This window comes from Apium graveolens, chromosome 1 (assembly GCF_009905375.1).
Source record: "Apium graveolens cultivar Ventura chromosome 1, ASM990537v1, whole genome shotgun sequence".
Lineage (NCBI taxonomy): Eukaryota > Viridiplantae > Streptophyta > Magnoliopsida > Apiales > Apiaceae > Apium > Apium graveolens.
In genome coordinates, this window is record NC_133647.1 from 180,471,675 (window position 1) to 180,483,347 (window position 11,673).

The window sequence follows — 11,673 nt, forward strand, 5'->3', positions numbered from 1 at the left end:
GAGGAATAGATATCTGTTACATTTTGAGTCATAGGACTTTATCTATTCAGTTAAAGATATGTATCATTTTCAGTTAGTATTTGATAATGAATATCTTAGATTGATTTGTTGGAGCTGTGTAATATATAATCACAATTTAGGTCATCACATAGTGAATTAACTCGAGCATTGTAACGTCCTAGCAGCTCTCAATAACATCAGTATTTCTTGAGAGAGTTTGTAACAATTTTTATCAGAAATATAAAGAACTGTTATATTTTTCATACTTGTTCGAAACATTTATACAATTATATTCAACCCTCTTAAACAATTGTATTATTACTGGGCAATATTTATATAAATATTAAAAATATGGGTAAATTAGTCATTTTAATACATGAATAAAATGTCTCATGAATTTTATCTCCTTGTTGGCCTATTACATATAACTAGCATAATAGCCCGTGCAAGACACGGGCCTAGCAATATATCGAAATTCGACGTATAAAGTTTTTTTTTTAAGATTAATAAATAAAGTATAGTCCATAATGATTTAATTAAAATGTACCGTTCGGGAATGGACTAATGGGAGGTTCCCCTTTGAGTGGATTTGGTAATGAACCGTTTTTAGTTGGTAAGACGGCTACAAAAGCAGACAGGGCAAATGTGCGTAAACATGATCAGGCATGCAAAAATAATCAACATGTGTTCATGCCTTTTGCTTTTGACATATTTGGAATATTGACATCTGATGTTGTTGAGTTTCTCAGAAGAGTGCTGAAGATCATGAATAAAAATTTTATGGCTGCAGGCTCAGCTGGATATATTTTTCGTAGGATATGATTTGCAATTCAACGAGATATTGCGGCGCAGTTTGTTGCTCGCTTACCTCGTACATTTGTATAGACTTTTTTATCCCATTATTTTTTTTTAAAATGTACAAAAAATAGCATCGTAGATAGGTTATGTTCAATGAATATTTAGACTCTAAATTGATTATTTATTGTGTTACAATTTTTTTGAAGGCTTGATGGTTCCGGTGATAACAAATATTTTGATTGTACATGATCTTTAAGTCAAATAAATTGTTGTTTTTATTCAAATTTGCGTAGTTGATATATATGGGTGTAACGTGATCTTGCATTTGATGTAGAAGATGTCTCAGCCTAATCATAAATTTTTCGTGTTGAAGTGTCATATAATATTATTAAATTATTTACGACGGTGTTTAGTTAGCAAAAATATGCATATTTACTACTATGTACATAAGATATGTATTTTAGAATATGTTATTGTGTGTGATAATGTTGGTGTTATACTATATATTATTTCAAGTATAGAGACTAATGTAGCAATATTTTAGTAATTGTCATTTTTTGTTTACGATTTCAACCCGTTTTCATATACATATTCAGTAATCATATATATTGGCTTGATGTGCCAAACTATTATAAATCAATAAAATATTCATAAATATTAATACTTAAATTCTTAATGCTTTAAGTTATTATAAAATAGAGAATATGATAATTTATATGATCAATATAATTACTTTTCATTTTTAATATAAAATAAATCAAATAATAAATTTTAGTGTGTATACAAGTTTCATTCATATATTATAATTTCAAATATAAATATAAATTAGAAATCAAATTTGCTCTTTAAGAATTTGCATGTACTAAAAAATTACATACATATAGTTTAAATTATAATATTACTGTGTATTTTGTTTAACAAAGTGAAAATAGAAAAAAAAAACTGGGCGAATACAACGCCCATAATTTTACCAGATCATACGATAATCGGGTCAAGTCCCCGACAAATCACAATAAATCAATCTTACAATTTTGATATATTATTTATTAACCTCGTCTTATAAAGGTCTCGAACACATTAATCCATGTGGATGTAAACTGATACAAACAACTTATTTCATTGACATAATTTTCACATCAACCCAATAAACAAACAATCTAAATCTTTAAACTGAAAAATGCACTTCAATTCGACCGAGATTTCATAAATTTGTGAAAAAGAGTCAAATTTTGTGTTTTTTAAGATCGAATAGATTCCGATGTTATGTTCTAAATAAGCCAAAATACACAGTATAAATCAAAAATCGAATTAATTTCTGAATTACATCTAACAGTACTCCACTTAATCCATAATTGTTAAGTTATTTAATTTTTTACTACCAATTTGGTTAAATTACTAAAAATTTTAGCATTCTATTTTTTCTCAAAAATATATAACATATACTTTCTAATCATATAAATTTTATTAAATAAACACGCATTAAAAATTTATTTATTTTTCCTATAATTGTGAATACGAATATTTGACATTGTTAATTAATTCTTATATATACTATCGTAGATTTTAATAAGACATTTATTTAAAAACATATTACATTATTTACTGGATACATGTTATATCTTAATTTATTTATATTTTTTGTATAATGACTATCTTTATATGTTAAATATTGATGAAAGTTGTTATCTTAATTACAAATTTAATTATTTAGAAATATATAACTAACTAAATTAATATATATGTAATGAAAAACATGACTAAAAATTTTATTTCATGAATTGCAATAGAAAATTGAAATTTAAATCTCTAACACACACATATTAAGTGATTAATTGAAAATATAAAGGATATAATAGCATAGTGGTATTGTAGTGTAAGTATTAACTAGCATAATAACTCGTGCGGGGCACGAGTCATTTTCTAAATTTTTTTTATACATCATGCAATTATAATGTTTTTAGTTGTTTTCTTATTTGTAAATGTTGTATAATGTCTAACGTATATTAAATACAAGTTGATTGTTAATCAACATGTATTATTTTTATATAAGACATTACCAAATTACACAACGTTTCTAATATAGCTCATTAAGCAAAAAATATATATTTTTGTTTGTGTTGGATAATTTGTATTTAATGAGTGAATATAAACAGGATAATCAGTGTACGTTTAAAATGAAACGATTAAACTTAATTTGTAGAATGTCGTTACTATGTTTATAAAGAAAAAGCTAAAAATGAACATATATGTTCAGTACAAAGTTGTCCAAAATTTTTGAATTTTATTTAAATAAACTATGTGTATTGCTTTATATTATTACTGAATTCACGACTAACTTACAATTAACTTACTTAATTTAAAAAGATAAAAAAAATATACTGAAGTCAGAATGACTTGCAATCATAATATAGAATAATGTAAAATTTACACAACTGTCAATACAAAAGTTGATTTTAATGAAAAATGTTACTTTTTGAAATTAAACGTATGTATGTATGAAAAGATGTTAGTTTTTTATTTGCATTACTGTTAACAAAGTAAGATTAAGTTATATGTATGTGTCATCATATAACTTATCGTATATTACATTTCTTAGTAAATTACGATGGTTTCAATTATTTATATGCAAAATATGTGCATTTATAATTATTCAAAAAATAAAATTATGTACTCCCTCCATCCCGACCAATTCTTTATGTTTAGTTTGAGCACAGAGGTTAAGATATATGTATAAAGTAGTGAAAAAGAGAAAGAAAAGTGGGTGAAGTGTTGGGATTCATTGATTTTTAATTTATAAAAGGGAGATAGTGTAGTAAAAGTAGTGTGAAAATGAAGGAAAAGTGAGAAAGTGGTGGGACTCATTGACTATTTTTGGTAAATTTTAAAATATAAAGAATTGGATGATACATCCCAAAAAGGAAACTGTATAAAAATAGTTGGGATATAGGGAGTAATAAATAAATTGCAATAATTTACATATCGTATACAAATTATCACTACATAATCACTGACAAACAATACATAACTATTTTTTTACGCAATCGAGTACCAATCATGGTTCTAACATAAAATTAAATTATAAATTATAAAGACTTGTTATTGGTATTCATGATTTTTTTCAAGAATTCGAAAAAAAATTGTAATTATATCGTTATTTAAACTATTTTTAAGTTTTTTTATTACGACTCTAACATTTCTTCATATAATTTGATAACATTGTATACTATGTATTATTCTAAAATTAAATATTTTTTAGTTCAATAAAATTTTATAAATATCAGTTGAACTGGTTAATTTCTTTAAATTATTGAAAAATATATAATTTTTTTCTTTAAATAGTATAAAATGCATTGAATCAAATGCTACAAAATAGTAAAGATATAACTTTTATTTGAATAATTTAAAATATCAAAATAATTCAAAATACTTGTACAATATTTTCTTGATTAATGAATATTGCTTATCTAAAAAAATTCTTTTTAAAAGGCTAATTTTTTTTCGAGTGAAAAATGAATAATAAATAGATTTCATATATCATCGTAGTTTTAAAAAATCCCGTGAGATCTTATATCAAATTTCGATATTTTTAAAATCATGACAACTCCCAAGAACAATAATATGCTACCTGTGAAATTAGTAATTTTAATACAAATAATCAATTGACTTGATCCTATAAAGATCTCTAATGCATTATTTATATTAATATAAGATATTAATATATTTCATATTATTGGTAAGCTATTCTCGCCGAACTTGTAATTTAAATTTACTAAAAGTAGAATATGATGATGATTTTCGGTCGGGTCATTGAGTCAAATTTTGAGTATTTTTTTTAACAATAGGCCAATTTTTGATTTCAAATTCTAAATAAACTAAAATGCATTGACTCATTATAATTCGAAATTATCTAAATATATGTAACCAATATAGATTATTTATATATAAGCGATTATATTTTCAATATTTTTTTAAAAAAAATTATATATGTACATTTAATTACTTTTTATAATAAAAAAACATATTAAAGTATATAAGATATATTTTCAAACTAAAAAATGATTAATAAATAAGATAATAATTCATTTTTGTACTATGATGCCTAAATTTATATCTGGAATTAAGTTTTTTAAAATTAACTGTTCAAATATTCAAATAACTATCTTTTTTTGCGAAATTCAAATAACTACCTTTAAAGTTAAATAAATTATTCATTTAGCACAATTACATATTATGTGTATGATAAAAAGTACACGTGACAATATGGTATAGTGTTATGAGGTTGTATATGTGAATGAAATATCCTGAATTCGATTCCCACAAACCACATCTTTTATATAAATATTAAAAATAGGGGTATTTTAGTCTTTTCAATGAGACTTTTTAATCTCATGAATATTATCCCCTTATTCTCATTTTATATATAGAAGAGATGGATAGACTGGGGTTCGATTCTTGCCAACAACAATTTTTTTATTATAATAGATACATGGGTAAATCCGTCATTTCACTGAGATTAAAAAATCTCACTAATATTATCCCCTTATTCTCCTATTATACATTAAAGAGAAAGGATTTCCGTGTCAAATTTCAACAATATTCTTTATCTTGATTTCTAAATTATATAATATTCATATTTAAAATTTCATAATAACCAAAATTTGATGAAAATATGTATAAGTATGTAACTTATTAATAAATAAAAAATAGGTTAAGAGCTCTTAAAGTAAAATAGAGTAGAGAGAATATACCCCTAAGGATTAAGGATTTAAAAACAAATCCAAATGTATCTTAGTGATTTAGGGCATTATTTTCGATTTCATGTCTTAGTGATTTAGGATATTATCTTATATTTCAACTCCAACAATTTTAATATACTCATTCCTTATCATTATTATAATAATAAATTTAAAAAGAGATAAAAGAAAGTAAATGGATTAGTATATTATAAATCATTAAATTTAGAGTGTGTTATAGTTTTTAAAAATATAGAAGGCAGAGAGAATGTTATTGGTATGAAGGGCTACCAAGAGTATGTTATAATTTTATTTTATTTTATTTTCTTTATATATATAGGTGGTTGGACTTGCTTTAAGAATCACTAGCTACTGAGCTTTAATTTTGATTACACTCTTTATATTTAGATTTAAAAAATTGTTTACAGCGTATCTTGAAGATGCTCCAAGACCGTGGATAAAATTGGTGTTTGAATAAAATAGAAAATAAAACAATTTTTCAGATTTGACTTTGTAAATATCTGATGTGTGTTTAATCTAAAATCCAATTATTTTTCTAAAAAAAATATTGACCGAAAATATTGATTTTCTTAATTTGTTTTGATTTTTTTTCCACTATTTTTCCCAAAAATATTTTTAAAAAACATATATTACAATCAAACACAATTTAATTTTTCGTTTTTCCGAAAGTTAATTGAAATTATTATTTTTTACATGCAACTATATTTGGTCGCCACATCATATATTACATTACGGTATATAAAAGAGTTAACTGTCCTTTGCACCCCTCAACTTTAAATGGAAAAACAAATATGTACCAGAAATTTGGTAAAAGAATATTACACCACTTAATTTATATTTTGACATTTATTAATACACCTTTTTATAATTTCATTGATGTTGACGGGAGCAAAATCGGAACTTCAACAAAATATAAAGTAAATTAAATTTTATATCTTTTAGATAATCATAAAAAATGAGTTTTGATACAGTATACTAAATTATAAATTTTCAACTAAATACTAGTACGTTTTGTTTTGATTTTCATTCTATAATATTACTTCCCAATATTTTATAATTTATCTAAAACAAATTTAACAATTAATTTTGATTCTACGCTTAAATTTATTTTTAATAGAGTTATAAAATTTTAAAATTATACTATAAAGTTGAGAATCAAAACTGAAATTAATAGTATTATTTGAAAATTTAAAACTTATGATTTTATAGTTGGTATAAAATAAAATTCATTCTAAAACTATTTGAAAAATATGAGTTTATTTTGATTAAATATTTTATTGCATTTTTAATTTTGCCTATGTCGAATTAAGTAAAATTTTGAAGTCATGCAAAATGAAGGTTAAAGTTGTGTAAGGATACGACTGAGTTTCTCGAAATTGCGGTATAAATTTATTTTTGAAAGAGGATAAGGTTGCAAAGTGTATTTAAGAAAAACAAAACTTCGTATTTTCAATAAAATTTCTTAAAAAATCTATAAATATTACATCATTTACTATAAAAAGACTATAAAAAGGGGAAAGTGAAAGCGTTGTTGTTAGGGTTTAAGCAGCTCAACGCACAGCCCTCGCCGTTCTCCAGGTGTTTAATACATCTAACCTTTTTATTGCTTCTTATTAATTTCAATTCTTTGTATCTATTTACAATTCATATGAAGCTTTGATATATATGAATATACATGTATACACATCATCTGTATGCGTATGTTTTTTATTTGTGCATATAGTTGTTATTTTAGCAGCTCTGTGGTGTTTTAGGATAGCAATTTTAACTAGAAATGAATTGATGTGCTTATCGAAACTTCGAAACTACTCAAGAATTAATTGAAATGAAGCAATTGAAATCGGTGAAAATGTAGATAATTGAACCTCTGTGAATCGGTGATGATAAGAATTATGTTTTTTTTTGTATAGTTTCCACACATTTATCCCAATTGTGGTACTTTTCTATTTCTTAAGGAGTCTTAGTTTGTTTTTGTAATAGTGTAGTGTTCTAGACTTTTAGTGGCTCTAAGTTTGAAATGATGTGATTTGATTGTATGTGATTAGTGTCTAGACTTAGGAGCACAGATATGTTGAGAATTTTGTTCCAGTACTTTAGAAAGACGTACATGGATTGCAGGAAAAAAACTAGATTTTTCTATAACTATAGATGTGCATTTGTAGACAAAAATGAAATTATAGAAGTTTATACAAATTAGACTGTGATGTTATTTTAATTAAACTATTGAACCTCGTTGGTGGCATGATTACCCTGTTTTATATCTTTTTTATAATGAGCAAGTAGTTTTTATAATGAGCAAGTAGTTTGCTACGTACCTGTTTTACTCTGTTTCACTGTATGATGTGTATGAAATGGTTAATGGATGATAAGAATTGTGTTCTTTTCCGTATTCTTTAGTTTTCTATACATTCATCCCGATTATCATGCTTTTCTTTTTTTAAGAGTTTTAGTTAGTTTATGGAATCGTATAGTATTGCAGTCATTACCATGGTTGTCATGTCGGTCGACTAAGCGGTGACTAGTCGACTAAGCGGTGACTGAATGTCGACTAACTGAATGTCGATATTTCGTTCGCCTGGTTGACTAAGCGGTCGACTAGTGGAGCTGCTAAATGTAATATATTTTTCTTCATAATTTTTTTTGTATGCCGCACTACCACATCACATAACAGTTGTATCAAACAATTGTAATTGATCAATTGTTTCATATTTCACATGATTGCAAGTACTTTTCTTTGTTAAATTTTTTAACTTTTTCATCGTTCTCTCCAAGTGTCGGATTCTTAATTCCTTAAAATCTGAAATAAAACATTGTAGAAGGAGTTGGAACTTAGAACCTAGAACTTAGAAATCTAAAATACATAATATATATACATATGTGTGTGTGTGTTTGTATATTGTATTTTTAATTTATAAAAATGTATTATTTTTTTGTCGATGACTAGTCAATGACTAGTCGACTAGCGGGAGGTCCGTCGACTCGTCTCGACTCATGAACGTGACAACCATGGTCACTACAAGTTTTAAATTATATGATCTAATTGTATGTGATAAGTATGTTGACTTAGGAGTAGGGAGATATTATGAGAATGTTACATAATTAGATCTAATTATATGATCTAATAACTAATTGTATTTTTTCATGGTTGCAAAAGCATGAATAGTTTTGTTTGACTTCATATTGCTTTTACATAATCAATTAAAAAGTAGAAAATGGAAATACTGAAAAGTTATGTATATATTTCTGCATGATGGTTTGGGTTCTCCATACATTAATGCAGATTTTTTTTTTGTAGTTTTATCCACATATCTTGAAGACTTGAACAATGGTGCAGTATAATTTCAAAAAGATTACTGTTGTTCCAAATGGAAAGGATTTTGTTGATATTATCCTTTCTCGCACCCAGCGTCAGACTCCTACAGTAGTACACAAGGGTTATGCTATATCACGCATACGTCAGTTTTACATGCGCAAAGTTAAATATACACAAACGAACTTTCATGAGAAGCTGTCCACCATCATCGATGAGTTCCCACGTCTCGATGATATCCATCCTTTCTATGGTGACCTTCTTCATGTTCTATACAATAAAGATCATTACAAGCTTGCCCTTGGTCAGATCAACACTGCTAGGAATCTCATTGGTAAGATTGCGAAGGATTATGTGAAGTTGTTAAAGTATGCTGACTCCCTTTATCGATGCAAGACTTTGAAAGTTGCTGCTCTGGGTCGGATGTGTACTGTGACTAAACGAATAGGTCCTAGTTTAGCATACCTTGAACAGATCAGACAACATATGGCAAGGCTACCATCAATTGACCCCAACACCCGTACAATTCTGATTTGTGGATATCCAAATGTTGGAAAGAGCTCATTCATTAACAAAATCACTAGGGCAGATGTGGATGTTCAACCATATGCCTTTACTACCAAGTCTTTATTTGTTGGACACACTGATTACAAATATTTAAGATATCAAGTAATTGATACTCCTGGTATTTTGGATAGACCTTTTGAAGATCGTAACATTATAGAGATGTGCAGTATCACTGCCTTGGCACATTTAAGGGCTGCTATATTGTTTTTTTTGGACATTTCTGGGTCTTGTGGGTACAGCATTGCCCAGCAGGCGGCACTTTTTCACAGCATCAAGTCACTTTTTATGAACAAGCCGCTGATTGTAGTATGTAACAAAACTGATCTCCTGCCATTAGATAAAGTGCCTGAGGAAGACATGAAGTTGATTATGGAGATGAAAGCTGAAGCGACGAAGACTGTGATTGGTCAAGGTGGTGAGTGTACAAGCGATGAGGGAGTACTTTTGGCTATGAGCACCTTGAATGAGGAGGGTGTAATTGCTGTAAAGAATGCAGCCTGTGAGAGGTTACTGGACCAAAGGGTTGAACAGAAAATGAAGTCCAAAAAGATAAATGACTGCCTCAACCGTTTTCATGTTGCAACACCAAAGCCACGTGATCAAAAAGAAAGGCCACCATGCATACCACAGGCAGTCTTGGAAGCTAAAGCCAAGGAGGCTGCGGAGAAGGAGAAGAGGAAGCTTGAAAGAGATACGGAGAATGAGAATGGAGGTGCAGGTGTATATTCTGCAAGCTTGAAGAAGCATTATATTTTGGCTAATGATGAATGGAAAGAAGATATAATGCCAGAAATTCTTGATGGACACAACGTATATGACTTTGTTGATCCTGATATCTTACAAAGACTTGAAGAGTTGGAGCGAGAAGAGGGTCTCAGACAGGAGCAGGGAGAAGATGATGATCTCGATATGGAGGATGACTTGACTCCAGAACAAAAAGAAGCCCTGTCTGCGATTAGGAAGAAGAAAAGTTTGCTTATTAAAGAGCATCGGATCAAGAAGAGCACAGCTGAGAGTCGACCAATTGTCCCAAGGAAATTTAACAAAGACAGGAATTTCACATCAGAGAGAATGGGAAGACAGTTGTCGTCTTTGGGACTAGATCCAAGTTTGGCAATAAACCGAGCTCGTAGCAAATCTAGAGGACGTAAACGAGAAAGATCAAGTGACCCCGGGGATGGTGCAATGGATGTGGATGCTGAGCACTCTAATAAAAAGTTGCGCTTGAGATCCACGTCCCGATCAAGATCTATGTCTAGACCTCCAAATGAGGTTGTCCCTGGTGAAGGATATAAGGATTCTGTTCAGAAGATGAAGGCTATAAAATTAGCAAGGAAATCCTCTAATAAGAGGAACAAGGATGCTCGACGCGGAGAGTCAGACAGAGTCATTCCTAATCTAAAACCAAAACACTTGTTTTCTGGCAAGCGCGGGATTGGAAAAACTGACAGACGCTAGTGGATTTAAGGTAATGCACAGTTCACATAAGCACTTCTTTCTTTCTTTTTTCAGTTTTTTTTGTTATCTTATATGATGATGATCTTAAAACTTTATGCAAGGCTATTTTCCAGTAATTGGAAAATTCTATCAGTGCTGTAATGGAATTGGCCGAACAGTGTTATGCAATCTAAAATTGTTGCCATTGACACATTTTGTAGGGGGATTTGTTCTGAATTTTGCTGGTGAAGGCTTTAAAACTTATCTCTGTTTTCTGAAGTGGCGTCAAACATATGGTTCTGATTCCCGCACATTTTTAGTTCACATTACGGTACTTGTCAACCGTCTAAGCGTGCAGGACAAATACGGAATCTGCCTTCCAGTATAATTTTTGTTCGCAAATTTGAAATTTTAGGCGCTCTTCTTTCTGTACTGACTTGATTACTTGAGTAATTTTTACTTTGGGTGCTTTACCTACTATTTGAAGTTTGAACGCACCTACTATATTTATATTTGCAAAGACATCCACAGTGACTTCTGTGAAGTGGTTAACTGAATTAAATTATTAAATTCTTAATTTTTTCCCTTTATGATAAGTTAAAGGTTTTTTCCTTGTTTCCTCCTATGTGTATAAATGAATTTGCTAATTGTGTTATATTTTAATTAAGATAGCCAGTCCAGTGCCGACAAAGGCGATGCACACATATGATCATTTGATTTTAATGAAGGAACCAAAATACTCAATAGTACGTTGTTCGTAGACCTCGACAACAACGGAACCAAAAGAAATGAATCATGATAGGAAAT

At 28.5% G+C, this 11,673-nt stretch overlaps 1 protein-coding gene across 1 annotated transcript; it reads left to right on the plus strand.

Moving 5' to 3' along the window:
* The first annotated feature begins 7,001 nt into the window (after positions 1-7,001).
* LOC141672557 (nucleolar GTP-binding protein 1-like) lies at positions 7,002-11,443 on the plus strand. The gene is made up of 3 exons (XM_074479181.1): positions 7,002-7,130; positions 8,848-10,897; positions 11,088-11,443. Exon 2 carries the CDS (start codon positions 8,878-8,880, stop codon positions 10,885-10,887), a length of 2,010 nt encoding a protein of 669 aa, XP_074335282.1. The 5' UTR covers positions 7,002-7,130; positions 8,848-8,877; the 3' UTR covers positions 10,888-10,897; positions 11,088-11,443.
* Positions 11,444-11,673: the final 230 nt, after the last annotated feature.